Source organism: Spermophilus citellus, assembly GCF_964194105.1.
Source record: "Spermophilus citellus genome assembly, chromosome: 8".
Classification (NCBI taxonomy): domain Eukaryota; kingdom Metazoa; phylum Chordata; class Mammalia; order Rodentia; family Sciuridae; genus Spermophilus; species Spermophilus citellus.
This window is the reverse complement of record NC_138189.1, coordinates 133816433-133833655: the sequence shown is the minus strand read 5'-3', so window position 1 is coordinate 133833655 and position 17223 is coordinate 133816433. Positions and strand designations below refer to the sequence as shown.

Below are 17223 nucleotides of genomic sequence, written 5' to 3'. Positions count from 1 at the left end.
TTAAGAAAATTAAACAACAACAAAATCAGCATAGTTCTCATTATTGCACAAAATGAAATACTCCAAAACCACAAATGACTTACATTCTAGACTTAGGTGGAAGAAAAACCGTGTCTTGTCTTGTACCACCCTTATGCCTCTGAGTTCACATCTGAGATTCTTGCTCCAATTGTTAAAAAGCAGTGTCATGCAGCAAAGTTAACATGCTTCCTTTCCAACATTCTCAATGTGGCTGAGTGTATTTTGGAAGAAGAAAGGAAGAATGAGGGAATAAATATACATCTCAAGTTATTAAAATGTGGCATTAGTGTTTGCAACTTCCTTTCTTCCAGCAACTTCCATAACATCAGTTAACTATTCAAATCTTTTTACAAAGCTGGGCAGTGATGGGGGAACCAGCCAAAGCAAAGAAAGAAAACAGACAGGTGAAGGAAGAACTGTGCTGGCTAGTCCCTCAGCTCAAGGGAAGGAGTTCTTTTTAACCTTGGCCTTGCTTGTAAGGAGGAATGTTCATGGTACAATAGCCTGCTAGTTGTAGCAGTGGGTATTAAAAAAAAAAAGTGAAATAAACCCATTTTTTTGACATTTTAAATGAAGAAAGCAAACAGTGATTCATAGGTCTTTATGAGACCAGCTGTTATGCATTCACAAGGTGGTCAAACCTCTCTTCTGACTCTTTGCTGCGGTTTCAGAAATCCTTACATCTGTGTTGCCGTGGATTGCTCCAGTGTTGTATAACACCGGTTACTGGAAAGGCAACAGCACGACTAACTTTGTCACTCACTAGGGTTTCTCTTTAAGATCAGGAGTCACCACAAATAACAAAATAGGCTGAGTAATCCAACAAGAAATGTTCTTTCTTTTCCTTTTAATCTTTAATCTGTAAGTCTTGGGAGACATGGAAACACCGAATTTAACCTCCAAACAAACAAAAAAAAATGCTAAATGCTAACAAATAATGTGATCTATATTTGGTTTTGGGAAAAAATTATTTAACCATGTTAAACCTTTGGAAAATAATTTCTCAACTGGAATTTTTTCAAAAACTTGCCAATATCTAAACAAGCAAACAACCCTTCTTCTGATGGGGAGTTTTAATATGTAAGATGACTGAACCTGAAACACATGGTTTTACATACACAAAGTGTATATGTATATAAATTTTGATAGCATTTCAGGGTGCACTTGACTATCAAATTTTATTAAAGCATCATCAAGAAGGAAATCTCAAATCACTTATTATGTTCCACAATTATTATAAACTGAACAATTTAAATGAGAGGAAGAGATAATGACATTAACTTCTTAACTTAAGCAATCCTCTGTGGCACAATTTTAAAATATTCTCTTGGTCTGAAATTTATGTAAATTGAATTCATCTATCATTAGTTATTACCAGTCTAGCTACATTTCTTTAAAAAAAACAATTTTCTGCATCAATTACTTTTTAAAAACACTGTGTTTTAATTAGACCTGGGACATTATTAAACTAGCTATAAATATGTACAGTATTTTATTTGGTATACCCAGATGCCTGAAAATCAACAAGAACACCCTCAGAGTTCTTTCTTCAAAAATTCTTCTATTAAAGGCCTTTCATTCAAAGTTTTGGTAATCTGAAAAAAATACACTTTTCAAATTCTAATATGAATATATAACATGAATCGTTGCTCCTAATCAGAGAAAAATCACTCAAAGCGATTTTTATCACATCATACAAGCACTTGCTATAGATTATAGCACTTTAGCCTCACCACACTCTCTATGTGGGTACTATCATACGCCATTTTATACATAGGGAAGGGCATCTGGTCAGTCTGGTATTCAGTCAAGCGAGGATCTAAACCCAGATAGTCTGACTCCAGAAACTCCTAAAATACTACGACTCGTAATCATACATTTTAAGGAGAGGGGGGTTAGCTTCCATTCATATAGAAAATTCCCAAGTAACTATAACACCATGATATTAATGCAAGTATGGTGTTGGAATTCCAGGAATGCTGTTTAAAGAAAGAAGACTTGGCCCTTAGGGGGCTCTCTGTCCTTTTCCACTACTTTTCCTTACTATCCAGATGTTTTGGCTGGAGCTACAGCAACTACCCTGGACCATGAGGCAACAGAGGAAGGACGCTGCATGCTGCGAATGGTAGAAGAGAAAGACAGGAGTCTTGACTAGCAAGTTGCTATACCATGTTTGGACAGCCTTCCCACAGACTTTATATAATAGGGAAACAGATCTTTATCTTGTATAAGCCACTGTCATTTGTAAAGGGATTACTATTAAAGAAGTTGAACCTAATGCTCACTTATACAGTTTGGACCCACATGTATTTCAAAATCCAAGGTTTGCTATTACTTGTCAAAGAATGGGGGAAGAAATAGAATTATTTTCCTTACAAACACTGAAGCAAAATATATCCAATCACCATTTCCATTCTCAGACTCTCTCGGTCATTTTCAGCTTTGGGAAAGAAAGAGGAGGGGAAGGAATGGGAGAGGGAAGTGGGAAAGGCATTTCTGCCTCTGGGTCTCTGCTGGTGCCATTTCCTCGTAGAAGGCCACCAAGTCCTACCAGTATTTCAAGGCCCAGATCAAAGAAATCTGGTCTGTGAGGCCCCTGAATTCAGAGTGCTCACTGCCTCTGCTCTTCATCTGACAATCTACACCTCAGCAACATCTTTTGTTTCTTTCACTATGTGTCACCTCCACAACCTAGTGGGATATACCTCATATTTCTTTGTACCTTTCCACAGCTACCAGAAAACTACCTCTGTGTGGCAGGAGATCAATAAATACTTTTGATTGATTAACTGTATTAAGGTAAGAAATGAAAGTAAAGAAAGGAAAAAGAGGAGGAGATTAAGGAATGGGAATACACAACTTCTTAAAGTGAAGGAGCAATAATAAACTCCTAAAGAAACTCTGGATGGAGGTTTACCTCACAGGACCTTACTGAACAACTGGGCCTGGCAGGAAAATATCATTATAGGCTCAGACAGTCGGTGTGAAGTTCAAATTATCCTTAGTAAGCTGTCCTCCAATGAAGGGACAATAAACTTTGCTTCAGACAATTGCCTGAGTTTTACTTTATCAGTTAGCCTTGACATTTTCAAGCCTAAGAGCCCCTAACTCAAGAAGCCATGTTTTGTGGTGCATATGTACAATTTCAAACCATACAAACGTTGGCTTCCAGAAAAATCATATTTTATAGATATTATTCTGCCAAACAACTGGGACAACATAGGTAATAACACTTGGACACAAGAAAGAATGATTTGACAAAATATTACTGAGTCTAAAGTAAGTAGAATAAGAGATCTCTTTTAAAAATAGGCTTTATTACTTCTCTAAAATCCAATAATAACAGCATCACTAGAAACATTACTGCTCAAGTAAAATATCATGCACTTTGTGAAAGCTACACCATTAAAAGTTCTGTAGGGCTATAGACATTAAAAGCTATGGAGCACCATGTAGCAGTGTGTTTAGAAGCTTTAACTAAATTTAGTTACATACAATACAATAATAGGTGACATAAAGGGCATTTTCAAAATATGTAATTGATATTTTACTTATTTTATATAAAACAGGTCATCATACCCCACTGATTTTATTCTCAATCATTTCTAAATTACCATACCACATATTGTCAATGAGTTATGCACCTAAAAATACAATGTTCTAATTTATTTTCACAAATTTACCAAAGTTTTATGATATAAATAATAACATTAACAGAAAATTCAGTCTCTTTTCCATTCTTTCATAACAAAAAATCAAGTCTTTGTTATATCATCTATTTTAAAAAGCTAAAGTAACATGCTTAATATTAGTTCTGCTTATGAAAGTTGAACTACTTTTCAATCTTTTTTAACCTAACTCAATTCAAACCTCTCAATGTACTACATTATCTTGCAAATCGCTCATTAATTATACCCTCATGTCAAAATTTTTTCACAAAGATTTCTCAGAAGTATCCAAGACAGTAGCTTCTTTGACAGTGAAAGGTACAAAATAAATGACATGTCAACAAATAAATTAGCATTCCCTTTCTGACCAGCTGGGTCATGTTTCCTTTTCAAAATCTCAGTCCCATGATACGAAATAATAATAATCTAAAAGACCTCATTAATTGATCAATATATTGACATAACCTCTATAAGGAGATACATAGTGTTTTAATTGATTCCTTGAATCCATTACATAGAATATTAAATCCAAGCCTCCAAAATAATTATAAGAGGACATTTACTTTATTCATTAACCAATTTTCTTTAGGGTATGGATAATGGCACATAAAAAGGTTCAAGAATTTTCATATAAACCAAAAAGTAAAAAATGTCCATCTTTTACTAAATCTTTCATATAAACAACATCACAACAAGTTATAATAGAAAAGTTAAACCATGTTTACTTACCAAAAAACTTCCAAAGGCTGAATTAAATATCGCAGCTGCCTATAGAAAAAATAAATGGGAGGAAAAGCTCACTGAAAGTAAACAAGAATAGGAAAAGCAAAGATTATCATTTTCCCTTCCCCCACTACTCAAAACCTTAAAACATTGACCCTATTGAGCAGAGTTAGTCACTGCTTACAAAAATTGCCAGTGGCCTGTAGTTTACTAAGACAGATGAGCTGCAGCTTAGGAATTCATAAATAATGGGTCTCAAAGCTGGCAGAAAGGCTTGCCATGAGATGCTCTGAACCTGTGTGACAGCACCAAAAGAATCTTCACCAATAGTAAATCAAAACCTTGTTGTTATTGATTTTGCTGCTAGACTTAGAACAATCAGAGGCTAATTTATGCATCAGAAAATTCATGTTAGTGAGAGAAGGAAAAAAAATCTTTAGGCAAACATGAATACTCCCTATTAGGGAGCAGAAGTCCTATAACTATAACCATGAGGGAGATCTGTTCCCACACAACACACTTCGGAAATGTGAATGATGCAGTTAAGACCAGGAGAGCATTGCTAAACCATCAATCTCTCCAGTAGAAACAAGCAAGAAAAACTTCAATTTGGCACTCAAAATTCAAAGAATAATATTTGACTTTTCGCTTACCTAAACATCCATGAAATACACAGTAGATGCAATATAGCTCTTAATTTTGCACCAATCACTATATTCCATGAAGCTACACCACAGTCCTGAAAGGTTCTCACATTACCCAAAAATAAGAAAAACCGTATAACATCCAATTTGATGAAAGAAAATAAGGGGAAAAATAGGAAAAGGGAAAAGGAAGGGTAGGTAGAGAAAACCTATTTACATCTCCAGCAGATCCAGAGCAGAGCTAAATTAATCATCGTGGACATTATCAGCCTCACTGTAGTAAAAGGAGGATGTCAGTTTAGTAAGTTTGAATAAAGTCCAAAGCCCAGGCTAAGAGCTGCAGCTGAAATGCCTTCTGCTCCAGAAGAGGAGGCAATGAGAGTGAATGGGTAATGAGATCCCTGGCTCCAGAGAGCTCAGCTCTCCTCTTCCAGGTCATAATTAATTCAAAGCTTTGATAATTTCATTAGATTTCTCCTTTGCTGGCCCTATCAATAAAAGATGGCACTGGACCACAGCTCCTCTGTGGCATAAACGAAGGCACAGACACAGGCCAGGGAGACCTTTGCTTCCTAACAGGGACAATGGCATATGGTGTTTTGTGTTGTATTGGGAGCAGTGGAGGGAAAATTAAAGAAAAAGGTTCAGCTAAATAAAACATTACAGATGACAACTGTAAACTATAGCACATATTTCACACATCTTCCTGGAATTCCATTATGGATGATTCCAAGAAAGTTTTATGTATGGAGAGAAATAAAAAGATATAAATAAGTGAATTGTGGTGAGATCAACAGGGAACGCTTCTTTCCTTCCTACAAAATGTACTTCTCCATAACAGTCTTGACCCTATTTTGTGCATAAAATTAATTTTTCTCTCCTTTTAATAAAGTAATGAGGTCTTTCCTTTGAGATCCTGTATTCTCTCCAGTGCTTTTCATTAACCTTATACTTGATAACTAGCATTTAAGGAAATATGGAAATACTAGAAGTAAAGAGACTCAGAAGTCAAAGTAAAATAAGTATTAACTTCTGTTAATGAGATGGGATCATCACACCCAGATTCTGTCCAACTCTCTTTTGTATCCAACACATATGTGTGTTGGCTATGTTCCTATATTTTCTGACAGGACAGTGGTGCCAGTGATGGGACATCTTGGGCCCTCAAAGACACTGCAGGCCAACTCCTTCTTGCTTTTTTCCTGACAGTGGAGATGGATTTGAGCTCCCTCTGTTGTGCTGTTCTCCCATGCAGTCAACTCTGGTGAACTTTTGTAAAATGGTCGCTTATTGTCCCAGGTGCTCTGAAGACCATGTGAAATCAGACTAAACCAAGGATCCTGGGCTCGAAATTAAGTTAATAGTTGGCTCAATTTTACAGTTGTAGCAAATTAGAGAATTATGATTTCTAGAGTTCTGAAGAATAATAATAGAGTATTTTATTATTACGTAAAAGACATGCATATCTATTGGCTTAACGATCACGAATAACATGGTTGCACAAGGCCCTCCATGAATAGGTCTCTGTTCATCTCACTTCCTGCCTCAACTTTTATCTTTTGAAAACTAAACCTCTTACAGTTTCCCCATACTCTTCATGCTACTTCTTACCTCTTTGCTCCCTGAGCTGAAATGCCCTTTCCCCTCCTCTACCTGGTGACTCTGACCTATCTTGCAACTCAGCTTGGGCCTCATACTTTAAAAAAAAAAAGTTATTCTAATTTGTTATATATGACAGGAGAATGCATTACAATTCATATTACATATATAGAGCACAACTCTTCATATCTCTGGCTGTATACAGAGTCACACCATTTGTGTCTTCATACATGTACTTAGGGTAATGATGTCCATCTCATTCCACTGTCTTTCCAGCTCTATGCCTCCTCCCATCCCCTCCCACCCCTTTGCCCTATCTAGAGTTCATCTAATCCTCCTATGCTCCCCCCAACCTCCTTATGAATCAGCCTCCTTATATCAGAGAAAACATTTGGCATTTGGTTTTTTAGGATTGGCTAACTTCACTTAGCATTATATTCTCCAACTCCATCCATTTACCTGCAAATGTTGGGCATCATTCTTTAGCACAAACATGCATCTCACTTCCAGGTGGACTAAATGCCCCCCAGGCCTTCTGCTAGAACATGTTAAACTTATCTCTGCCATAGAGTTTGTCGTATGATATTGAAATGACCTACAGACATGCCTCCCTGCCCCACCAGAGTCAAAAGTATTCTAAGGAAAGCAAGGAAGCTCTTCATAAGCATATATATGTTTAATAACTGAATCAATGAAATAAGCAGGATTGCCCAAGAAAGTCCAAAGTCTACCTCTTTTACTAAGTTATTCTATATTTGGCAAAATCCAAGAACAGGCAGGCAGAGAAGACTGGATCTCACATGTGGTAGGTACTACAAAGCAATGACAAATCTAGATTTCTGTCTCCCATTTCAAATTTCAGATTTTCAGTCTCCCATCCAATCTAAGAATCTTTTTCACAACATCCTGTTTTCCTGTTATGATACAGGGAGATAATGGCATAATGTTTGAGACTTGCCATTGCTACACAGCAATCAAGTTAGTTAAATAAAATCTAGAATTACTAAGGAATATTCTACAACCACTTACAAGATGATCTGCATACACTGATACGAATGAAAACAGGTCAAGATATATTAAGTGAAAAAGCAAGTTTCAAAACAATGTGTATAATTCCCATTGTGTAAATAAATATGTACACACAGAGACAGTATAAACACACAATATCTTTCTCAGAGGGATTACAAAACACATCCCACCCGTGATTAAATTTGTTGAAAGGGACTGGGGTGGAGGTCATTTTTGTTTCATTTGTTCTGTTAGTCCTGTTTAACTTTTTAATTTTCTTTAACACATTGTCTTTGTATATTTCAACGAGGATTATCAGGGCAGGAAGATGCTAAGCCACTTATTATTTACTTTTTGAACCCCTCTGTGTTAAAAAATATATATATAATACTTCATTGTAAAATACAATAAAGATTTCAATTCCTACTTTGCATGTTAGTATCCCTTGCTGGTCGCCTGCAAGCTGGCCACTGAGCACCCTTGGAGCACACATCACTGTGCTGGGTGGCTACAGGATGAATGGTGGGCATTTTCTAGAAATATAAATAGCAATGTGAATACTCAGTTTTGAAAACAAAATCCACTATTGTCTTTATATTAAAACAAATAGCTATAGAGAATATAAACTTTATGAACTGAGATCAAACACAAGCCACCAAAGATAATTTGTTCTGAAGGTAAGACCCCTTGGGCTATACACCAGATTCTCTTGGGATATGAAATTCTTCTTTTCTGCCTTGAAGCCATTCCTGGAACAGTCCACTGATTCGTTGGTTTTTTTTTTTTTTTATTGGTGCATTATAATTATACATAATAGTGGGATTCACTGTTACATATTTATATATGCACACAATAGAACAATATAATTTGGTCAATTTCATTCCCTAATACCTCTCCTCCACCCCTCCCCCGGGTTCCCTTCCTCTACTCTATTTGCCTCCTTTCTATTTTCATAATTTTCCTCCCCGCTCTCCTCTCCCCTTTATCTCTCTAGCTTTCACATATGAAAGAAAACATACGAACCTTGACTTACTGAATTTGGCTTTATTTCATTCAATAAAATAATCTCAAACTTCCATCCATTTTCCTACAAATGCCACAATTTCATTCTTCTTCATGGCTAAAGGAACCTAGGTTGACAGAAACACAGGCTCCCATCTCTAGCCTCCGCATGAGAGAAAACCCTTGACCTTCTTAGTTTGACTTACCTTGCTTAACATGATGTTTTCTAGTTCCATCCATTTTCCTACAAATGCCACAATTTCATTCTTCTTTATAGCGAATAAAACTCCACTGTGTATATATACCACCTTTTCTTTATCCATGCACCCACTGATATGACACCTAGGCTGGTCCCATAATTTCGCTGTTGTGAATTGTGCTGATATAAATATGGTATGCATGTATTACTACAGGATGCTGACTTGAATTCTCTTTTTTTTTTGGTTGTCAATAAACCTTCATTTTATTTATTTATATGTGGTGCTGAGAATCGAACCCAGGGCCTCACAAGTGCTAGGCAAGTGCTCTACCACTGAGTCACAACCCCGGCCCTGAATTGAATTCTTTAGAATAAATACTAAGGAATGATATAGCTGGGTCATATGATGGTTCCATTACTAGTGTTCTGAGGAACCTTCACAATGATTTCTAATAGTGGTTGTACTAATTTACAGTCCCACCAACAGTGTATAAGAGTTCCTTTTCTCCCACATCCTCTCCAATATTTATTATTATTCATAATCTTAATGGCTGCCATTTTAATTGAATAAGATGAAATCTCAATATAGTTTTTATTTACATTTCCCAGATTACTAAAGATATTGAAATATTTTTCATATATGTGTTGGTCATTTGTATTTCTATTTTTCAGAAGTATGTTTAGTTCATTTTCCCATTTATTGATTATGTTTTTTGTTTTTATTTTATTTTTGTTTCTTGGTTTTTGGTGATAACTTTTTTCAGTTCTTTATATATTCTGGGTATTAGTCCTCTGTCAGAAAAGTAACTAGCAAAGATTTTCTCCCATTCTGTAGAATCTCTCTTCGTGCTCTTACTGTTTCCCTTGCTGTACAGAAACATTTTTAATTTTACACCATCCAAATTTATTAATTTTGAGCATTATTTCCTAAGCTTTAGGAGTCCTACTGAGGAAGTCATTGCCTGTGCCTACATGTTGGTGTGTTGACCTTATATTTTCTTCTAGGAGTGGCAAAGTTTTGGGCCTATTCCCTTGGTCTTTGATCCACTTAAAGTTGACTTTTGTGCAGGGTTAGAGATAGAGATCTAATGTCATTCTTCTACATGCATATATTCAGTTGTCTCAGCACCAGTTGCTAAAAGAGGCTGTCTTTTCTTCAATGTATGTTTCGGGCATCTTTATCAAAGATGAGATGACTGTATCTGGGTGGGTCTGTCTCTGTGTCTTCTATTCTGTTCCATGGATATGTGTGTGTACTTTTATACAAGTACCATGCAGCTTTGGTGACTACAGCTCTGTGGCATAATTTGAAGCAGGGTACTGTGATGCCTCCAGCATTTTTTTTTTTTTTTAAGAATTCCTTTGCTATTCTGGGTCTTGTATTCCACCACATGAATTTTAAGACTGTTTTTTTTTTTCTCTAGGTATTGGAAGAATGTCATTAGTATTCTGATGGGGACTGCATTGAATCTTGTTTTTGGTAATACGACCACTTTAACAATATTTATTATGTATCCATGCACATGGAAAGTCTTTGAATTTTCTAGTGTCTTTTTCTATTTCTTTCTTCAGTGTCTCATAATTTTCACTGTACAAGTGTTTGACCTCCCTAGTTAAATTTATTCCTACGTTTTTGTTTTATTGCTTGTTTGCTTGAGGCTATTGTAAATAGATTTACTTCCTGATTTCTTTTTTAGTAAATCATTATTGGTTTATAGAAAAACTATTTTAATTTTTTGTTTGTTGATTTTGTATCCTGCTACTTATCCGAATTTGTTTACTAGCTCTAGAAGCCTTCTGGTAGAACTTTTTGGATCGTCTAAGTATAGGATCACATTATCTGCAAACAGTGATAATCTGACTTTGTCCTTTCCTACTTATACTTTTTTATTTCCTTTCTTGCCTAACTGCTCTGACTAAAATTTCAATCATTATGTTGAACAGAAGTAGTGAGAGAAATCCACTGATTCTTAATTCATCTGTTACTGCTCTAGTTTGGACCTTGACTATACCCCAAAGGTCCATGTTGAAGGTGTAGTCCCCCTACCTGTGGTAATTTGGGAGGTGGTGGAATCTTTAGGAGGTAGGGCCTAGTAGAAGGAAGTTAGGTCATGGGTGGCGTGCCTTTAGAGGGAATAGTGGGACCTCTTCCCTTCCTCTCCCTCTCTCTGCTTCCCAGGTACCATGAGGTAAATAGACCTCTTATGCAATTTGCTCCTGCCATGAGGTACTGCACTGTCACAGGCTCAAAGCAAAAGGGACAAGTGTCCATGTATTGAAACCTCTGATACTAAAGGCCAAAATAACCTTTTTTTTCTTTTACATTGCTCATCTCAGGTATTTTGTCACAATAACACAAAGCTGACTGAAAAAGTTATTATTTCCTTTGCTAGAAATAATTTCAAAACCCATTCCTCTCTAGAATGCCCCATTTCAATAAAATTATCCTCCAATTTATTCAAGGTTACATCTTTAGTACCCAGAATAGCACCTGATTCATACTATACTCTCTACAAATAATACTGAATTAAAGAATGAGTTAATGAACGAATGAACAAATACTTCTTGTGCTAGTTGAATGTCTTATACAATGTTTTCCATATTAACTCATGAGTCACTTCTGCAAAGTGTATATATATCGGAATAATCACATTTGACAGATAATTAGATTGATATTAACTGTAAAATGTTCATAGTATGGTAGTTTTTTAATAATGAGAGAATTGGCTTTTATTATATTACACATTTTTAGATAATATACTGCTTTGGGTATTAACCCAATTTTATCCAATAAGGGTTTTTGTTTTTTGTTTTTGTTATTGTCGCTGTTTTTGGTACTAGGGATTGAACCTAGGGGTATTTTACCATTAAGTTATATGCTCAGCCCCTCCGCCTTTCGAGATTAAGGTCTCACTAAGTTGCCCAGGCTGACCTCAAACCTGTAATTCTGCTGCCTCAGCCTTCTAATTAGTTAGGATTATAGGTATGCACCACAGTATCTAACCAATATTAGCTATTGTACTAATGTTTTATTATATATTATACAGCATGTGTTTATTAAATTATTTGGGAAAATTGAACAAGTTCAATAATAAATTATTTTCTTCATAACCTATTTACAATTATATCAAATAAAAGGGTAAATTTCTAAAAAAAAAAATCTGAAAACAATGGGAACAGAGAGTTTTCTAACTCATAAAAGCAATCATTTCCATTGTTGAATGGCTCTAAACATTATGTTCTACTTACAGTTAGCCTGAAAGCCACAACTTCCTATAACTGTTATGCACTGACCATAGTCTATGCTCCAGAGTTACACAAATATATCTAGTCCCTTTTAAAAATGCATTTTACACATATGAACACGGATGGGTCCTATCCAAATCTTCTCCTATGATATGATGTCAAAATTTTTCCTGATGTTTGTCCAACATCCCCTCTTTTTCTTTCCTTATGAGTCACCAAGTTAAAAAAAAAAAAAAGTCATTACTTACATTGAGAATGAATGGTTTATTACAAGTTAATTTGTGAAATTTCTGATTTTTGTTGTTGAATACCCCAAATCCCAGTAAGGGTACACAGAAATGCTTTCCAAAATGTTAAAACAGGATATTTATGTTTGTTTTAGAATTTCTAAAAATATTCCAAACTAAGGAGAATATGTGACAAATATCCCACTATTTAAATAAGATACCTTAGTACTAACAGAAGGATGCCAAAACTGGACCAGGAATCACTTCAAGTACAGGCTATGTAAGTGAGTACTAGAAACTACAGAGACTCAAGAAGGAAATTTCCAGAAGTAGTGTTTTGACTTTTTCTCTTCTAGGGGAAAAAACTAATCTGTTCACCACAGCTCCCAAATGGGGGATGGGAATGATGTACAAAAGAGCCAGTGATGAAGAGAGAAAATGAAGAGAAGCAAGAACTGTATTGCTGTCCCCTGCTAGATGTCTTCTGAGGAAACAGTTATATGCTGGAGCAGTGAGTACATGCTATAAGAGTCCTAGAAATATCATGGTGTGTTCTTTAGAACTAGTGGCAGAAATGGGGAGGTTGTATGAGTAAACCAAAGGCGGGCACTTGCTTCCTGACTGGAAACAGCAAGGACTTGGGGAGGCTGCTTAGAATAGTCCACAATGGCAGGGCAAGGAGAGAGGGTTAGTATTTGGACAGTTTACTTCAATTGTGTGAAGGGCAAGGTTATGCCAATTCCATAGGAGCCAAAAAGATGCCCAAGAAGAGACTCCAGCAATTAGAGGACCTGACTAGGAGAAAGGACTAGAAGAAAAATAACCCCTCCCCTAACGTGTCCAGCAAAGACTATGTTAGTCAGATTTCCATCAATATGACAAAATGCTTGAGATAAATGACTTAAAAAGGAGAAAAGACTGATTTGGATTCATGGTTTCAGTCTTCGGTCATTTGGCTCCATAGCTTTGAGGCCTGTGGAAAGACACAACGGCAAGGTTTGAGCACATCTTGGGGCAAAGCTGCTCACCTACCTCACAGTTGCCAGGAAGCAAAGGAGAGAAGGAAGGGGCAGGGTCCCAAGAGCCTCCTTTAAAGACACCCCCCAATGACAGAGCTTCCTTTACTAAGTCCTACCTCCTACAGTCCTCCACTCCTAACAGTGCAATGGGCTGGGGACCAAGCCTTTAGTATAGGGGCCTTGGGGGACATTAACAATCAAACCAGATCAAGAGACAGTATTTGGACACTTGTGATGGCAGAGGGCACTGAGGCCCATATCACAATAGTACCAACAAATAAAGACTGTCCCACTCACTTTTGTGTGCTTATCCTGGCCCCACCCTGCCTCTGGAAAGGGCAGAAGTAGGGAGGAGGAGAAGTGAAAACATAATAATAAAACAGAAGCTGTTTCTTTCTCACGGTCCTCTTTTTAAATTTGTATCTGTGTATGCAGTTATTAATTAAAAAGTAAAATTTTCTATTCTTTGGAAATACAGGTTAGGCCTAGATTGAGTAAGATGAAATTTGAAGTTACTAGTTATACTACCCTGGATTATTCAATAACTAAAAGTCAATCTAGTTATTAAATATATGACTATTTTTGAACCAAAAGTAACCAGAAATCCATGAGATCTGACAGAGCTGCTGTCAAAGGAAGACTGGGTTGAGGAGATGTGAGATGTCATTTCAGATAGATAATTCTTAAATTTATACCATTTGATAAAGGGGCTACAATGACCACACAGTATGTTAAATATATAGCTGACTAAAATAAAACAAAAATTACACTGTTCCAGTAGCAGTCAGGTAAAACCTGAGCAGTGACCTGCGCGAGTTAATGCTGCACACGTGCCCATGAAGAAATAAGCCCAGGCTTCTGCTGCCATGTGGGAGGTCTGGAGCTGAGACCCCTGTCTAAAGCAGGGTGCCATGGATGGCTAGAAAGGCTGACCCACAAGTAGAGAGCATCTAGAAAACTCTACTCACACATTCAGGAAAGTAACCTAAGGCTTGCATCAAATGTGGGTACAGGAGCTGAATTTACACTACCATGTGATTCAAGAATCCCAAACCAAGGGTTAAAGAAAAGATAGATCATGGACCAGTGGAACTCCTGACACCCTAAAAGAAACAAATGCAAAATTTCTCTTTAGGGTCACTTCCCAGAAAAAGTGAGTTCCCAGAGAAAACAATCCCCACTGAAGAGAAGCTTTCAATGAAACACTGTGAATAATGGGAAGAAGCTGTATATGACAAGAGTATATCACTGAGCAGCGAGGACAGGAGAAGCAATTGGCTTCTGCACAATATGCCAAAGGAAAAAAACACTAGATAGACTGAAGACCCGGATGTGGAAGGCAGAACTTTAAAACTTCTGGAAGAAAATATGAAACTATCTTTATGCCTTGAGAAAAGAAAGTAGTTCTAAACAAGTGCTTTTTTAAATAAGTGCATGCGAAAAAGGAAAAGCTAGGGGTTGCCATGTAACCAAGTTCTAGCCAATGAAACAGCAATTGATACCTGCTTGATAGTGGGGACCTAGAAAGGTTAGCATCTGGTACTGTCTGGTCTTCCCTTCTTCCTGCTTAGAGCGGTGAAAGCCATCCTGCATCCGTAAAAAGAGCAGGGCAGTGGCAGCACTAGTATGGTTAAGCCATAAGGCCGAAGCCAGCGGGCCAGCCTCCAAGCATCGTGGTATACGAGAAAAATATGTCCCTGCTTGCTTTGCCACTTTTAGTTTATTTTCTATGACTTGAAGCCTAAGCAACCTAATCATGTCCCTAAACAGAAGAAAACAACAAAGGACTAACCGAGCAGGTGGGATAAACTAAAAAGTGCTTCCCCTAAGATAACTCTAAGGAGGTGGATGATGCTTATTTAACACAATCTCTTGTTCTCACTGCCAATGGCATCACTGCAAAAGAAGGAAAAGAAATTTAGCTATTGGTCATGATTGTTAGAGACCAAAGCTGAACTGCCTTATCTGGAAAAGTTCCTCAACTATATGGATTTAACCTCTGATCACACTAGGCTGATTCCCCGGAAGGAGAACTGGCCTTAATAGTTATTTCCTTCTTAAGCACAGGTTCAGTTTGAAAAACATATGACGACTAAAACATCAAGGAGTAAATTCCAATCCTTGGCCTCCAATTAAATGTGGAAACATAAAACACTTTCTTCTTACTTGTATTCTATAAAGTGCTAAACAAAGGCAAAAGAAAAACAATTAAGAAAAGTTTATTATCTGCTTTCAAAGTCAATTATCCTTCTCTAACTAGCAACTTAGTTTCTAATTTTATTCTGAGTACTTAATTAGCACTATTCTCACTGTATAAATCTCAAAAGAAGTAAAAGTTGACTTATGCATTTGTATACCATGTTTATGTATTATTGAACCTACAGGATATCAAGTAAAATGTGAATTTACACACCATGCTAAATACAGAATGAGCACTTTTCATTTCATTCCATTTATGTGTGATTTTTAAGCAGTAATGACTAAAAAGTAAGAATATTATTTTGAAACCAGTACTAGAAAAAGGGTCTTCTCAACAAAGAAATCTAAATGAAAACTATAGTACTGCTACAAAGCGATCCACCAATGTAAAGCAAGATTAATTTAAAAACACTTTAATTCTTTGTTCTAAAAATATTATAGAAATGAACAGAAATAGAAATAGACAGATATTTACACATCTCTAAGTGAGGAGTAAATATTTGACATTCAGCTGCATTTCCAAGACTAAGCTTCAACTCCTTCCTCTTTCTACAGGTCCATTTCTTGATTCCATGGTGGAAAAAAAATTATTTAATATCCTTAATCTTGAGGCGAATGGGGGCTGGTATTCTTATTTGTAACTATTCATCTCAATTCAGGCCAGGAAAAAAATAGATTCAAGTTCCTGTTTCTGGGTGCTAAATTGAATCAGGTGTCCTCTCCTCTTAAGAAAATTAAGTTGCTTTTGTGCGAGACTGTTTTAATGAGAACAGAGCTGGCGACAGTGATAAATGGGAATGACACCAGAGAGAGCACGTAAGCAGGACAATATGTTCATGTTACAGTCTTACAGCCTATTTTTCACTGACTATTCTGAATGACTTCGCTGTTTCTTAAGGGGCCTATTAATCTCAAATTTAGTTATTACACAACGTTTATTTGAACATATATTCTGCGGATGATGACAGTTAATAAAGGAAATCTTTCACAAGCTGTATTTTTACATATTGTTCCAACTACAGCTCCCAGTCATTTGATGGTATTGATGGAGTAACCTACATTGTGCTGAGGCCTTTTTTTAAAAAGGCACATATATTCAGATTCCTTTCTAAGCACATGGGGACTCTTAAATAACCGTTAAAATGCATACAAAAAATTCTAGTACAAAATGTAAAAGTAAAAGGACATCTTAACTGTTCAACAAAAATCGTTTAATGTGCAAACTGACCCTTCTAAGGCAAACCAGACACCTTTTAACACTTTTAAAGGCTTGGTGCCTAATATGCAATAGTTCTTGCATACCAATCTACATTTTCACAAAATGCAGGGAGCAGGAGAAGGAGAGCAAAATCAATTTTCTTGAAGTGCAAAAAGAATCAAATCACATAACTGCTTTGCTTTTCTCATTGGTATGCTTTTTTGATAAAATACTGTGTACTTAAAATGGTGGAGATTTGGTATTTCTTATTTCTAGTAGCATACGAAACTTAAAAGAATTGTTTTCAGCTTCCTAAAAACATATTTAACAACTCAAATAAGTATGTCAATTCAGATGGTAGTTCAGGTTCCAGGTGAAATTTGTTACTTTAAGTGTTACTAGTCCATAAGAACAAAACCTAATGGTATTACCAGGAAAAACTTACTCTAGTTCAAGATTTTTAAATCTGC

At 36.3% G+C, this 17223-nt stretch overlaps 1 protein-coding gene across 4 annotated transcripts in view; it reads right to left on the bottom strand.

The window, feature by feature from the left end:
* SLC10A7 (solute carrier family 10 member 7) overlaps nt 1-17223 on the bottom strand; it is a 257657-nt gene that overhangs the window by 157707 nt on the left and 82727 nt on the right. For all 4 annotated transcript variants that reach the window (XR_014023255.1, XM_081303699.1, XM_081303698.1 and 1 more), the window contains exon 5: nt 4419-4457. Coding sequence is in view for 3 of the 4 variants with exons in the window: in XM_081303699.1 (XP_081159825.1) it covers nt 4419-4457 (39 nt within the window). In the remaining variant the exon portion in view is untranslated. The remainder of the gene's footprint in view (nt 1-4418; nt 4458-17223) is intronic.